At 31.4% G+C, this 16,606-nt stretch overlaps 2 protein-coding genes and 1 pseudogene across 2 annotated transcripts; 2 read left to right on the top strand and 1 right to left on the bottom strand.

Moving 5' to 3' along the window:
• The first annotated feature begins 103 nt into the window (after positions 1-103).
• On the top strand, positions 104-3,235 carry LOC130974188 (transcription factor GTE11-like). Its single transcript, XM_057898966.1, has 2 exons — positions 104-196; positions 2,303-3,235. The coding sequence occupies exons 1-2, from the start codon at positions 104-106 to the stop codon at positions 3,233-3,235; spliced, it is 1,026 nt and encodes a 341-aa protein (XP_057754949.1).
• A 1,054-nt stretch (positions 3,236-4,289) lies between these two features.
• On the top strand, positions 4,290-5,610 carry LOC130974181 (uncharacterized; annotated as a pseudogene).
• A 2,313-nt stretch (positions 5,611-7,923) lies between these two features.
• On the bottom strand, positions 7,924-9,820 carry LOC130956797 (serpin-ZX-like). Its single transcript, XM_057883793.1, has 2 exons — positions 9,287-9,820; positions 7,924-8,880 (listed from the first exon to the last, which is right to left on the bottom strand). The coding sequence occupies exons 1-2, from the start codon at positions 9,674-9,676 to the stop codon at positions 8,098-8,100; spliced, it is 1,173 nt and encodes a 390-aa protein (XP_057739776.1). The 5' UTR covers positions 9,677-9,820; the 3' UTR covers positions 7,924-8,097.
• Positions 9,821-16,606: the final 6,786 nt, after the last annotated feature.

Genomic DNA, 16,606 nt, shown 5'->3' with positions numbered 1-16,606 from the left:
AAGTCTTCTTTGTAGGCTTCTATTCTTTTTCCATTGTTTTTCATTTTTCCATGGAACTCAAATAGAGCTGAATTAGAGTGTACTTGTTGAACTACAGGCAACGATGGCAGCAGAGAAGTTGAAACGGCAGGCCATGGAAAATGTTTTGAGATACCTTATTCAACAACTAAGAGTTGCTGCATGGTTGAATTCCTTGGTATGCATCCTGAGTTTAAGAAATGTGCTTATATTTCGTCTACAATTTATTAGTGTTTTGAATCAAATAGACATATGATTTATCATCAAAGCATGAATGTATCATAACGTGAAACTCATATGCCAACAACGTCTCCATAGCTGCCAAAAATTTCTATTGACGGACTCATCACCATAAACTTGAATACTATTCTTATCAGTCCAACCACCTCCAAACATGCCCCATAAAATTATTCTTAATAGAAATGTGAGAAATGTTGATCCAATCAAATATTATAAAATAGAACAAAATAATACATGCCTGTTTTAAATTAAGCTCTTTTTCTACAACTTTAAATGAACATTGAATTTGCATAACAATAATAATAAACTTGGAAACCGATAATAATTCTTTTATAATTTGCTTTAATGGCGTAGGAGAAGGTCAAATTAAAATATATAAAATACTAAATGCCCAATTCACTAATTAATATAATTTATTAAATAAAAATAAAATTACTCTATTTTCAGTTTTTCACTCACCAATTAATTTATCCCACTAATTTCACTAATTACTAAACAATAAGATAAAATTATATTAATAATTATTTCAAAATCTAAAAATATACCTATTATAAAGAGAATTGTGTGGGTTAAAAAAATTATTACTTGGTGATTCTAAAAAATGACTTTAGAGATTAAATTTTGATATAATTTTTTGCAAATATTATTAGCAAAATAAGATCTTTTTATCCTTAAAATTTAGTAATTTTATATCAATTGATTTATTTTAAAATTTTTTTATTGTGAATGACTAATTTTAAAAAAAACTTAGATATCAAATTTTACTCCAAATTTTTTTAGTATATTTTTTAAATATTTATTCAAATATTACTACAAAAATTCAGATTAAATAAACAAATTGCATGTTTGTTAAATATAAAATTTTTTGTTATTTATAAGAAAATAATATTTATTAATTTTTTCTGTTACATCTTCAAACCATTCTAAAACTATTTTGTCGAGCACTAAATTGATATTTAATTCTTTATCAAATTTTTTAATGCTTCGAACCCTATATTCATGTCACTTGCATCACAAAAGAAAAAAAAAAGCAATCATGGATCCAAATCCACTATAATCAATGCAAAGGGTATTTTGGTCTTTTAATATTAAATTAAATTTTATTTTTTAATATATGTAAACAACATATAACTCATATGGTATTTGTCTTTCTTCTTGGTATATAGAGGCCTCGAATTTAAACTTCTTCTAGTGTAATAAAAAGAAAAAGTCACAAAAGGATATTTTCATTTTTTTAATTAATATTTAAATGAATATTATAGAATTTAGAAGTAACATTCTAAAAAGGTAATTTTTTTAAAAAATAAATTCAAATTTTTTTAATATTTAAAACAATTAAATAACTCTAATTTTAAAAGAATATTTTTATCTTTTTAAAATTAGTTGAAAATAAATTTTAGTTCTTTTAAAATTAAACTAAATTTCTAATTCAAACTAAATATCCTTAATCATAAAAGGTATTTTAGTCTTTTATGTATATGTTTACTTCTAAGTTTAAAAGAGTTATCTAATGAGATATTTCAAATTATTTTTAGTAAATAATTACACAAATATAAAAGTATGTGTTGAAATTTCTTAAACAAATATTTATTTTAGATCAAATTAAATTTAAAATGGATAATAATTTTTTTAAAACTATATTTCACTTTATAAGTTTACTTTTATCAAAAGTGGGAATGACCCAATTATAATTTGTCTTTTAAATTTGGTCAATATCTTTTCACATTTAACATTTTATAGAATTTATATACAAACTAATTATTTTACTAAAAAATTATTGGAATATGAAATGCTCCAAATTAGCCATATAACATTTTAAATGTGTCCATAAAATAATTCATCCCTTACATTTTAGTTCTTTACCGTAGAGTGGTCCATATAATAGATATGTCAAAAGAGATTTCTTAATTATCTTGTGCTCCAAGCAACTTTACAAAACATAAACCCTTCATTTCACTTCATAGGGTTTTTCCCTTCTTACTTAAATAAACAATCCTCTGCTAGGGTTGCATTCTATTAACTACCATATTTTTTTGTTCCAAAGTCTTCAACTTTTGCTCCTGCAAATTCTTATTCTACAATGCCCACTAAATCTTCAGATGCTGCCAACAAAAGGGTACCCCAAAAAAGAGTTTTTTCCTCTTCAACATTATTCAGCCATGTTCATCTATTCAACAACAACAAGAGAGCTAAGGTAGAAAAGAGTGAAGAAGGTTCAAGGATGAAGAAGGGTACTACTACTGAGGCTGCAAAAATCATTGATTTTGAGGAGAAGAAACGAAGTTCTTCAGGTATGGATCGATTCAAGAAGATGCAATGTTCAGTAACGCTGAGAAGGTTATTGGTTCATCCAGATGGAGTGTATTTCAAGAAAGGAAAGGCTTTGCGGATTCATGATGATTCAAAGCCTTTGATGGATTTGGAGAGTGTTCAATCGAAGCTACGGAACGATTTGTACAAGAAAACTGATCAATTTGCTTCGGATATCAGAACGGTGTTTCGCAATGCCATGTCCTGGTACCCTTCGAGGCATGAAGTTCATCGAACCGCCGCGAAGTTAAGCGATCTTTTCGAGACAAAGTGGAAGGATTTGGAGGGAAGATGGCTAGCTGAGAAGGAAAACAAGTTAGAGAAAAAAGAAAAAAAGCCAAATTCAAAGCCTTTGAAATTGAATGCAGGGGAGAAAAGGAAACAACTTTCTGATTCAGATTTGTCCATTGCTACTGCTGAAGCTAAATTGATATTGGAGAAGAAGAAAGCCAATGAAGCTACACAACAGAACAGAGTTTGCTTGCAAAGGAAGAAACAGAGGGAGATGATGCAGAAAATGGAGAGAACAATTTTCTTTGATGATGCTTTCAAGTCCTTTCAGGATTTGGAAAACTTGTGTGGCCATTCACTGACACATTATTGCACAAAGGAAAATTCACTGCTGAAGAACCTCACAGGTTTGGTTCTTAAGGAAAAAGATTTTTAAGGGAACAACATTCTTAGTGAGGATTTGGAAGAAGGAGAAGTCTTTTGATATTGTTCAATTTTGAGTAGTATTTGATTGTAGTTAATTTGGAAGTAACTTGAAACAATTGTAAGTATTATGTTAGCATCAATGACATTGTTTATATTCATTAATGTTTTTTGGTAGTTACTCTCATAGTGCTGATTTCATAGGTCAAAAACTTGTTCATTTATGTCCAATTCTATATGCTAGTTGGGCATGTTCAATATTTTTGCATGTGTTGGACTCACCAAAAATAAAACCTGTCACATATAATCATTATAAAGCAGGTCCATAAAAAGAAAAAGAAAAATAAATCATTATATTATAGAGATAATATTTACATGAATCAACATTTCAGTTGTGCAGAGTCTATTACAGTATTGCTATACTGTAGTATTGCATGATATTTTGGGTGGTGTTACCATTAGTATTAAGTTACATTAGCTTATGGTTCTGTCAAAATTATATAGCATGTACTCCACACAAAAAAAACCATATTGCTTGTTAATTAGATGTTTTGATTCTGTTTTATTAGGTAAATTAGTTATAGTTCTGTTACTATCAGAAAAAAAACACATCTTAGTAATGGAAAGATACCCACGAACGAGATGAATCGGACCCTCAAATCGGTCCGGTCCAGTAATATGACCGTTTAAAGTAAAGAGACATTAAAAATTGAACAAAACTACAGAGACATCTATAATAATTTAGCCTAAACTTTTTCCCCAAAGCCAACTTGTTCAGTTGTTGATAACATATATTGCATCAAGAGTTATACTCTATGATTGTTCAAAGAATTAGATGAGCTACAAGTTTGGTCTAAGTTTAAGACTCAATATTATGCAAGTTCTTAATCTAAGTTGCAAATCAGAATTGAACAAATGTGACAACTATTTTTATCTTACACTTTCAAATGAATTCTGAATTACTTATGGTGCGTTCATATCCATTAGAGGTTACTATGTTGGAACAGCATCAGAAGAAGAACGTGAAACCATTGAAAGATGCTGCATATTTCGAGGTAGCATGGCGAAACTTGATGCCTTATCCGGCGCCATCATATGGCAAACCTACATGTTACCGGATAACAATGGCATGGTAGGAGGGTATGCAGGAGCAGCCATATGGGGTAGCAGCCCCTCCATTGATGCTCAAAGAAACCATGTCTACATTGCCACCGGGAACCTCTACTCTGCGCCGCGACGAATACTTGAGTGTCAAGAAAGGCAGAGCAACAGAACAGTGCCTACTGAACCTGATGAGTGTGTTGAGCCTGAAAACCACTCCGATTCAATCTTGGCCCTTGATTTGGACACTGGAAAGATCGAATGGTACCGGCAACTAGGAGGGTATGATGTGTGGTTTTATCAATGCAACAATGCTTCAATTCCTGGTTGTCCTCCTTCTGGTCCTACTCCTGATGCTGATTTTGGTGAGGCACCAATGATGTTGAGTGTATGTGTCAATGGAACTAAGAAAGATCTTGTTGCTGCTGTTCAGAAAAGTGGCTATGCATGGGCTTTGGATCGCAACAATGGCAACATTACTTGGTTTACGGTAAGACCTGAAAACGTTTATGACATAGATAAAGCAATTAGAATCATAAATGAAATCAATTATAATTGTAACTCATTACCTAAAATGTTCATGCTTTTCATAATTCTAACAGTAGATAAAAAATGTTGTATACACAAAAATAATCAGTCACTAAATCAATCATTATATATTCGTATATAAGATACATTTAACTTGTTTTCAATGTATATTTTATATTTTAACATATATTTTATACGGACACTGATTTGTTTATACGTGGTATGGTTGAAGCTTACATATAGAGCAGTAACTAATGAATGCATAAAACATTCACACTTTTGAGCTTTGCCCCTTTTGCAGGAGGCTGGACCAGGCGGACTATCAGGAGGAGGATCATGGGGTGCGGCGACGGACGAAAGGAGAGTTTACACAAACATTGTAAATTCCGAAGCCAAAAACTTCACTCTTGCACCATCAAACAGAACCACAACTAGTGGTGGTTGGGTGGCAATGGATGCAAGTAATGGGAAAATTGTATGGTCCACTGCTAATCCTAGCAACAGCACTTCTAATGGACCTGTTAGTGTTGCAAATGATGTTGTCTTTGCTGGATCAGTAGACCTATTGGGGTCAATATATGCAATGAATGCAAAAAATGGGAAGATTTTGTGGTCCTACGAAACTGGAGCAAGTATGGAGGCATGTCGATTAGCAACGGTTGCGTATATGTTGGCAGTGGTTATAATGTTAGTTTGTACTTTCCTAGCTTCTCAGGTGGAACCTCGCTATTTGCATTCTGCGTCTTAGAGAAATATTAAATGAGGAGTACTAGGGGGTAGCACTTTTGTTAAATTCTGGCCAATATTTAACCATCAAAAGGAAATTGAATGATTCTATATCATTAGATGCAATCTCACACCATTAAAAACATCATTGATGACTAATTAATGGCTAAAAAATACAAAATCTACTGTCCCATAGACTTTCTCATATTAAATAGTCATCGGAATTTATTATTTTTGTTCAACAGTTAGTAATTAATATTTAAAAGTGTGGACTAAAAATATATAAGAAAGTTTAAGGGCCAGCAATTTTGTTAAAATTTGGCCAGTACTTAACCATCAAAAGTAAAATAAGTAATTCTGGATCATTGGATATAATCTCCCACCATTAAATACACTTATGATGGTTGATTGATGGCTATATATATCACAATTTCTGCTTGTTCCCTAGCATTCTTCAAAATATATTGTTGAATTACTAGGATAAAAGAATAAGACAGAAATTATTTTTAATATAAAAATAAAGATGGTATTTTAGTTGAATATTGATATTTAAAATATATAGTATTCAACACGTTCCTCACGTGTTGGCCAGAATGCTGCCACGTATTCAACACGTTCCCACGTGTTGACTTCTCACCTACAAAATCCACTTATCTGTAATTATACCAAATAATCATATTTCTAAAAAAATACCAATATTTTTTCTATATAAAAAAAAATCAGCCAAAATAAGATGATAATTAAAATTGTTGGTTAAAAATAATAAATTTTGTTAGTCCTTAAATTTTTCTTATATTATTATTATGTACTTCATTCACTCACTGAGAGTAATGTAAAGCTTTATTAATAAATTTATCAAGAAAAATAAATTATACCAAAGAATGTGAAGCTATATTGAATGATATATTATCTTTTGAAATTTGTTCTATCAATTTTAATGGTATTGGTTTTATTTGGCCAATGTCACTTAATCCAAGAAGTTGGATATTATTCATATCAATTGAACTTCTGAATCCTTAACTTGGCAGGGTTAGAACCTTTATCACAAGCCTAAACTTTATATTAAAACCATGTTTTCACTAAAATTATTTGTGAAATAAAAAATATTACATAAGTAAATAATTTTGAATAACTATATACGTACAAACTATACAGGAGCCAGGAATTGAAGTCTTCTTTGTATCCTTTTTTTTTTTGGTGACTCTTCTTTGTATACTTCTATTATATTCTTTTTCCTTTGTTTATCTGCAATTATCTAGCAGAAAATCAGAATGCATTATTTCCTAATAAGCTCGGCCTCTGATGAGTGGCACTGTTCTTAATTTTATCTTACAGTTATGAATTAATATTCTAATTGTTTATATAAGTTAAAAAAAAAATTGTTTTGATTCTCAGTTATGATCATGGCTGTGTATTCTGTGTACAATACATCCTAAGTGTACGAAATGTGCTTATGTTTCTTCTACAATTTATTTAGTTAATGCCCACGACTCTTTTTTTTAGTTTGCTAAACATATGTATTATGTAATAAAATTCTAATACTAGACCTTTATAATATTTTAGCTTTTTTTTTTTGACTTTTTGATATAATTGTATTCATTCGTTATATCATTTATATATTATATCTTTTTTTTAATTAATATTTTTTAATATTATTTAGTTGTGATATGTTAAAAATGTATAGTACTAACTATTATAGTAAGTCATAAAAAATAAAATTAAAAAATTGAATATTAATTTTAATTAATATCATGTCCTTTATAATATTTTTTGTTTTTTTTTTATTTTTAGTGTAATTGTATTCATTAATTATATTATTCAATTTCTTTTTCCTTTCAACTAATTTTTTATATTTTTTAATATTATTTAATTGTAATATTATTGAAAATACATAGTATTATCGTAAATCATAAAAAATAAAATTAAAAAATTGAATGTTAATTTCGACTATTAAAACATTATTTTTAAAATTCTGTTTCATCTAATAGTTTTATATTTGTACTATAATAATATTTAAATATATTTTAGAAAAATAAATAAATAAAAATAACTACTTAGAAGAATAAAAACAAAAATAATAATACGAAATCAAACAAATAAATTTGAATGAGTATTTTCATAATTTTACTTAAATTTAAATTTATGTATAAAATTTTAATTATAAAATTATTAAATTTTAAATTAATTTATATAATTTTATACGGTATATATCTATTTAGTCACAAAAAAAAATTACGGTATATATCTATTTTATTTTCGCGCAACAAACATGTCTAAATGTAGTGTATATTATTCTTTTAAACACACTTTAACGACACTCAAGTATTAGAGGTCAAACATAAAATCTGAAACAACTACACCACCCGTTTGTATATCTAATTACTAATTAGATACATAATTCAGATGTCAAAGAGTCACAAATCTTGGATCATAATAGAAACAGGAGAGCAGAACAAGGGAGAAACACCCTCTAATCACTAGTAGGTAGTAATATCTTTGTCTCACGTGAGACTATTAACATCAGTTCGCAAGAGGATTGAGCACCTGCCCAATAAAGAGGACACTTCCACTCAGATCTTCTCTGATGAGGAACAAGAATGGGTGATCAGCTACAAAGTCTATCTTGGTTGGAAATCGGACACTACCAGTCGATTTCATGGTCATGGCACTGGCTGCTGCAGCTTCAGTTCCTTCCTCATTTACTTCAACAAATGACTTGTGATATATGCTGGAAACATACAGATTCTGACTCACAAAAGAATCCACCATTTCTGTCAAATCTCCATCTTTGAAAGGCAACACCACTCCTAGCTCCTTCAATACATTCGAAGCTTCTAACCCAAAAGAAATCTTGAATTTTGGAATCCTGAAGTCACCTACTGAAACTTCTTGATAAGGAAGCTTGCGTTCCAAGAAACCGCGTTCAGAACTCACCTTCTCAAGCAAAGCCGACACCCCATCTATTGCATCAGGAAGGAGCACGTACATGGAGAAAAGGCGCTTATCTTCTCCCTTCTTGTAAGAAAGGCGAAGCACTTTGAAACCATCAAAAGCACTAATTACCTGTTTCTTCTTGCTGACCATGAAGGGGGCTTTAACCGAGCTTCCATCAAGAAGGTGAAAGTCGTGGTCCTTTGACATTTGTGCATCAAACTTCTCAGCCCATGCACCTTTGAAGTATATTGCATTTGCAAAGATGAGCCTGGTTGAGCCGTCCACTGACTCGGCTGGAAGGACCTCCTTAATGAGGCCATTTGTCTCCTTTTCAGCCCAAGAATTAACTTCCTTGCTCACTTCAACAGCCTTTAAACCCACAATCAAATTTGAGATCAATTCATCAAATGCCAACAGAGCAAGTTAAAGCTTTTCGCTAATCTTAATATGTTTATATAGAGAATGATCAAATTTTATACTAGACAATAATTGATCCTCTTGCTGATCAAAAAGCAAGATTTAAACCTTGAGTCAATTCCTAATGTCCTATGTTCAAAAGCTATAAATTTCAGAATAACAGTACAAAATAGTGAGTTAGAGATTACCGATTAACTTAATTAGTCAGTTATGTATATTATATTATTCGGATCAATAAACATTTGTGCTAAATTAGGTCATGAACTCGTTCGGGGAAAAATGCGCAAGTCTGTGAAGCTAAAATGCTAAATTAAAGCAGTAATTATCACAGTGAAGTATGAAAGATGGAGATTTGAACCTTTCTCTGGAAATCAACAGAAGCCAAAACAGCCTTATAATCGTTGTTGACGAGTTGTTTGAAGGAAGGGTTGAGAGAAAGGGAGTGATCAACCCAAGCACCATTGGCGAATGAGAGGCGAGGGCCGCCGACGGGAGCGGCGTCGGCGAGGACGATGGTGACAAGATGAGACACGGAGGAGGTGAGATTGTCGGTGGAGTTCGATCGGAGAAAGGAGAGAATCTGATCGCGTGTGGGACCCTTGGAAGCAGCAGCGATGACGCTGAGCACGACGTGGAGCGATAAGGGCGAAAAGACTATGTTGTTGTTGCCAGAGTGGTTGGATAGTATGTGGTTGGCGATGCTGAACGCGACGTCATTTTGGTTGGTGATGGATTCGCGAAGGTCCATTGTTGTGTTGGCGGAGACTGTGAGACAGTGAGAGTGAGATGTGGGAAGAAGACAAAAAGGAATGTTCTTGTATGCTAACCGCCCCGAAATAAAGAATCGAGCTCGTCTCCTTATTTTTAGGGGAGGTATAGTTCGACAAAAGAGTGTCTCATTGACTCTGTTGTCAAAAGGAATAATACATTGGGATATATATAGATATTAAAAGAATTAAAATAATAAAAATATATAATCTTATAATTAATATACAGATATTTTATATAATATAAATGATACTAATTGATTTTAATTGATTCTAATTATTTTTTAATATTTTTAGGAGTGGCAAAGCAGGTCGACTTGCTCCAATCTATCTCGTCTAGACCTGCGCTATAAACGGACGAGTCGGTCCGTACTACCAATTAAGATGGATTCAAAATACTACTCCGTCTCGTTTTATGACGGATTGGCGAGTTGGCGGATTAATCCACTTGATTTTTTTAAATAAAATTCATTAAAATTAATAAAAAAATAATAATTAAAATAGTCAAATTATAATACTATTTTTTTAATTTTTAACTTCAATAAAATTATTCAAAATAATATTTATCAATAGAAGCATCTTTATTTTAGAAAATAAGTCATATAATTTGAACATATATACGAAATTGTAAAATAAAATAAATAAAGTTAATAACTAAAAGAAGAATAAAAATAAAAATAAAAAGTTTTTAAAAATTATATAATTATTAATTTTGCAGCAGTAATCACTCTTTTATTTTAAAAAAATAAAAGCCTTAGGCCAGCCGGCCGGCCCACCCCGCCCCGCCAAAACCTCCAAATTTGGTGGTGCAGGTTTGGGGATTTTCTTTATTTGGCGGGTTCCAAATTCTTACCCGACCTGTCTTTTTTAGCGAGTTTGACGGGTCAGTAAAGTCCGAAAACTCAAGTGGAAGCTAAGAATACCATCTTGAGTTTGGATACCAGAGTCCGAAAACAAGTAGGATGATGAATCCTGATGAAGATGTCAGCAGTCTAATTCAGAGTTCCAACAGCGACGAGGCGAACCGTAAACTCCGTAAAATTAATAAATAATTAGCTAATAAATTAATTATTATTCAAAAAAATTAGAAAAATTAACTTTTATAATTTAGAGGAGTAGAAATATTAAAAATATGAATTTTGACACTAATTTTAAAGATTTTGACCCAAAATTAGACTAACAGACCGAATCAATTACACCAAACTCAAACCAGCCCAAGGCCCACCCTATAAACAGACCGTGAGCTTTTTTTCCTTGTAGACACTCGTGCAAACACATTGAGGAAAGGGAATTAATGCTAAAACCCTAACCCTCATCACCGAAAATTCAATTGTCCATAACTTTCAATCCGGAACTTTGATTGAAGAACCGTCAGTGACTACGTGTTTGTCTCGAAAATTTCTTCAATTCTATTCAAACAAAGTGATAAGAAATTAGCATTTCCTCTCCAGTTCTCCCTCTCCTCAATTTCGTGATTTTAGGGTTTGGATATTGAAAAATTGAATGATTTTGATGGTTTATGTGAACTATAGCAGTGAAAATTACTGGGTTTTGTCCAATTGATCCGTGGGTAAGGTAAAAAAACTGTTAAACCGTTGTGAATCATTGAATTAGTTAACTCTATTATGATTATAATGATATTTTATGAAATAGATTGTGTTCTGGTTGATTTGGGGTTCAATTGGGCGGTTTGAAACGAAATCCGGGTAATTAAGTTTGAGGAATTGATGTTTGGAAGCTTGAAGCTTGTAAAAAGAGAGGTTTTTGAGGTGCTCCGAGCTTAGGTAGGAATCGGCCAAAGTATGGTTTTAGTTTCTCGTAGTTAATGTTTAATGTCAAGTGAAAACTTAGGCTAGAAGACCTCAAGATAGGAATGAACTGAATAAATTATTGATGGATTGTGAAAATAGTATATGATGTGTGATTTGATTTTGTGAACGGTTTGTTATTAGAGTTGGTTGATTTGTAGAAAAGATTTAATATTGGAATTAGTTTGGTTTTGAAATAATTTGATATTGAAAATTATTTGAATGACTGGAGGGTGTTTGGTTTGGTGGTTGGGACCCTTGAGGGGTGACAAAAGTCTAAATTTTAGAGGAGGTGCTGTCGAAGTTTTTATGGAAGTGGTTATTTAAGAAGATTTGTGTTTAAGGATTTTAAGATTCGATTTTGAGTTATTAAGAAAACGATTACGCTTTGTGTTTGATTTATTTAGAAAATAATGAATTAAGTTTTGAGTATGAATTTTTTATAAATGATGATGATATTGAGACTAATTGTTGATCCTCTATCGCAAGATGTGATCGTATACTTTAATTCCCCGGGTTCCCCCATGGGCATGCATATATATATGGACTTTGAATATTATATTATATTTGAGCTTGGAGTTTGACTCCATGTGATATTATATTTAAGTTTGGAGTTTGACTCCATGTGATATTATTGTTAAGCTTAGGGATGCGCCCACAGAGGGACTATCCAATGGTTAACTACCAGGACATGTCGAGTTGGCTGTATAACCGATAGATGAGACTTATCAGCCATAGAACAGGCATACATTATATGCATTTGTCTGTTTTGTTTGAGTGTGCATTGTTTTGGTTTGCTTAACTATTTACCTATGCTTATTTGCTATTTGTTCTATTACTTCCTATAATTACTCTTCTACCTGTGTTTTCCTTGCTTGAATTGTGTGTGTATGTTTTCCGAGAAACCCTTCTTGACGGAGGTATGAAGGGAGAGAGGTTGTTCCACTGGTGATTCGGAGGATTAAAAGAGACAGAAAGTGAAGTGTTAGGTTAAAGTTAGATTCAAAACTTGAATATCTTAGATAACTTACCTAATTTCTGGTTTAGTTGAATCCTTAAGCTGAAATCTGAGTGTCAAAGTTCTAGGAATGCCTCTGGTTTTTTCGGGGCCTTTTATATTAACTATGTGGGAACCTTTACCGTACTGAGAACCTCCGATTCTCATTTCATACATATTTCTGTTGTTTAACAGATGCAGGTCGAGAGACACCACGTTGAGCGTCTGGAGACCTTCCTTACAAGCGAAGAATTATCTCTTAGACTGTCACATTTTGTTTTAGACTATGTATATATATTTATAGAATCTCCGCATGTATATTTTGTATTTTGTCCATCATAGAGGTTGACTTGGAGATACAGGTGTTTTGTAGTTTGAGTTTTATTTTGGGTTATATATATATATACTTTGGCCAGCCTTAACTTCACAGGTCGAGTCTGGAGCTTGATATCTGTGTTTTGGAACTGTGATATATATATTATATTTTTAGATTTCTTTGATCTTGTCCATTTTGTTTTACGCTTATACGTACGAGAGTGATACGACTTTCTATTTTTTGCTTTTGTTTAGCTTTTACACGATAAGAAGTCCGCTTCTCTGTTTCCTTTTCTATATGTATATCTGAATTCAATTTTCCATTCTCTTATCGTCATTTGGTAGATTTGTCTAGCCAGTGGCTCATGATGGTTCATGCATCGCTTGGGTTTGATCATCAGGTTGTACACCGCTCTAGCATCAATTTCAAACACAATTTTTCTTAGTCCAAGCTCCCAAGCTGTCCTCAATCCATGTAGCAGTCCCCATAATTCCGCTTAAAAAGCTGTACAGTTTCCTATATTCACCATATATCCAGCCAGCTATTTATCGTGCTCATTCCTAATTATGCCACCGCATCCCAGGGTTGTCCAAAAAGGTTCCGTCTGAATTAATTTTGATCCATCTAACAGGGGGCTGCTTCCACGAGACTTGCATCTCTCTTTTTCGCTTAGGGTAATTGATAAGAGACTCTTTTTTAAAAGCTTCTTTTATATTTTTGACGTAAGCTAGGATTCAAGTTTTAGCTTCCACTAGTCTTGTTGTAGATTGGCTAAATATTTCTTTATTACGCCAATGCCACAATCACCAACAAATTACCAAGAAGTATGTCTTTCATTTTTCCTGATTAATTCTACCAATTTCTATTGTCAAGTTTCACTTCATTTAGAGATTAAAAAGAGCTCTAAAGAACATATTAAAGTGTTGCAGATAAATTAATTGATGCCAAACTTTAGCAGTTGGGAGACTGTCCTTTAGGCTGTATTTGGTTTATGTATGGGTGAAGACATAGACACAAATACACAAATATTGAAGACATATACACAAGGAGACACAAAATTTTTACTTTGTTTGGTAACTATGCACAAGACAGAACATAAATTGCAAATGTCAATATTATCCTTATCTCCAAAAAAAAAATCACCATAGTCACTACTATTAAGGATAAAAGTGGAAAAACTTGTATCTTAACTTTTGTGTCTTAGTGTCTCAATAAAATAACAGTACACAAATTTTATGTATTTGTGTACCAATGTGTACTTTTACTTAATTTATATATTTGAAAACCAAACATAAAACATAGGTGTGAGTGTGTCACCGTGTCTCAAAATTTGGTGGACACACCCACTAAACAAACGGTGCCTTAATACATACAGAATTATTTCTTGTTGACCTTGGCAGATATGACAATCTGAATTACTATTGAACAACCTTGCTCTTCTCTTCGTTGTTAGGAGCCTTTTGTGAATCATCAGCCATCCGAAATATTTTATCACTAGCATAAATACCTTCATCAAGACACATTCATATTCAATTAAATAAAATATATCTTCTATTACACTTTGTAGATTTAATAAACGAGAGATATATCATGTATGCATTGTGACAATTCAAAAATAGAATAAGTATTTAGAAGAATAATATATTAATATTAGCCTTAGCTAATATGAAAGAGCAAAAGCTAACTTCCAATACATAATATGGATAGTTGTTTACAAAGTCAAAATGTTGGAGTCTTAAAATAAAAAGATTTGTTGTGCTTCAAAAAAAAATACAAATAAAATTTCATCTCAATAAATCACAAGTTCAACAAACTTAAGAAGCAACAATCCCAAACGGTACATATCGCTCAAGAGTATAAAAAAGTTTATTATAACCATTAAATGGCTCACAAAATCGCTAATAGAGTAATAAATGTTTATATCTGAAAATCAGCATGGATTTGGAAGCTTATAACAAAAATGAAATATGTTACCCTACTCACTTAAAGATTATAAATTTACTAGATTCACAAATATAAATAGTTCAAACTAGCAACAACGAATAGAGTTTTTTAAAATATACATTACAAGAAATACGGCTAAAATTGTCGGCAGAACTATCATAATATTAAAAATCGACGGCGTGACATGTCACTTTTAAATGTGTCGATTTTTCAAAAATCTAATAAAATTGACGACTTGCCAAACTATCGATAAGTTTTAAATAAAATCGACAACCTTTTTGTCTATAATATGAATTTAAGATTTTTTACATATTTAATAAAAGTGACATCTTGACTATCGATAATCTTTGTAATATCGACAACAAGTCTGTCGATATTTGATTTATTAACATTGACAAATTAATCATCGATTTAATTATTAAAGTATTGACAATGTTGACATCTATTTTTTATTTTCTTTTGACTATTTTAGATTAAAAAAATAACATTGCCATCGATTTTAATAGTCATATTTTTTTAATTAATTTTTTTCATTTAAAACAGTAGATAATTAATGCAAATAAATTTTTAAATATAAAAATAAAATTTATACTAAATATTAGATAGTGAGGCAAATAAATTTTTAAATATAGTAATAAAATGTATGCTAAATATTAGATAATGAATTTGCAAACTTATCAAGATAATAAACAATTTTCTAACATAAATATTCAAAACAAAATAAATAACTAAATACAAAATATTCGTCTAAATCCACTAATATAATAAGTAACCCTACTCGTACTCGTCTAAATAATCCTCATATGAGTCGTTGAGATCATTATGATCATCCTGCATTTGAGAAGAACCCTGTGTCTATAATGTAGCTGCAAGATAGGAGGGGATCATTTGCCTTGGGTTGTGCTTTTTTGAGAGCTTAGAAAAGTAAAAGGAGGAGGTAGGGGGACACGTGATCTAGAACTACTAGGATCCATGACTCTCACATACTCAGTCAAGCTGCTGAGTTGACGACTAAACTAGTCCATCTGTAAGTCATTAGTGTTGAGATCCTCATGCAAGGATTCAATAGTCTGTTGTCACTCTTTTTCTTCCCTTTGATAGCGGTTTTCAAGCTCTCTATATTTAGTGACGTGTTGGTCAATTTCTATTGAGTACTGTAATTCGCTTTCTAAGGCTGCATTTGTTTACATGCACTGAACACTGAGACAGAAACATAAAAACACAAAATCGTATTTGGCAGATGAGATATGGACAGAAACATTGTGTCCAAAGATATTGAATTAGTATATTTTGTGTCTATCCTAACAGAAAAAACATAGAGACACTAACAAGTGACACGACTTATTTTTCATTTTTTCTTTCATTATTCTTGTTAATTTTTTATAATTATATTTTTTATTATTATATTTTTCTTCCCAAATTTTTGAATGAAAAAAATGAGAATAAATTAGACTTTCATAATTTATTCTAGTATATCACCAAACAAAATATAATAACACTAATTTTTGTGTCTCTATCCTTTATGTCTTGTTCTCAGCGTCTTATCTTATCTTATTCTTAGAACCAAACGCGCAACCTAAGTTCCAAAATATCGGTGCTAGTGATCATGGTTGGCCCATTAACTAGAGATTACACCAAAGAAGAGTTCCTTACCTCACCATGTCATATATCCTACTTCTTTATTTTTCACCCACTATCTCAATCCATATGCTTCCTTTAGAGACAAGTAGAACAAGAATACAGGACAATTAACAAGAAAAAGCTAAGAAATAAAGGACATAATAAAACAAAATTAACAAACTCAAGAACACACTAAACTTAGAAAAATTAACAACACTAAACAATA

This window comes from Arachis stenosperma, chromosome 1 (genome assembly GCF_014773155.1).
Source record: "Arachis stenosperma cultivar V10309 chromosome 1, arast.V10309.gnm1.PFL2, whole genome shotgun sequence".
Taxonomy (NCBI): Eukaryota; Viridiplantae; Streptophyta; class Magnoliopsida; order Fabales; family Fabaceae; genus Arachis; species Arachis stenosperma.
This window is presented reverse-complemented; position numbering and strand designations above follow the sequence as displayed.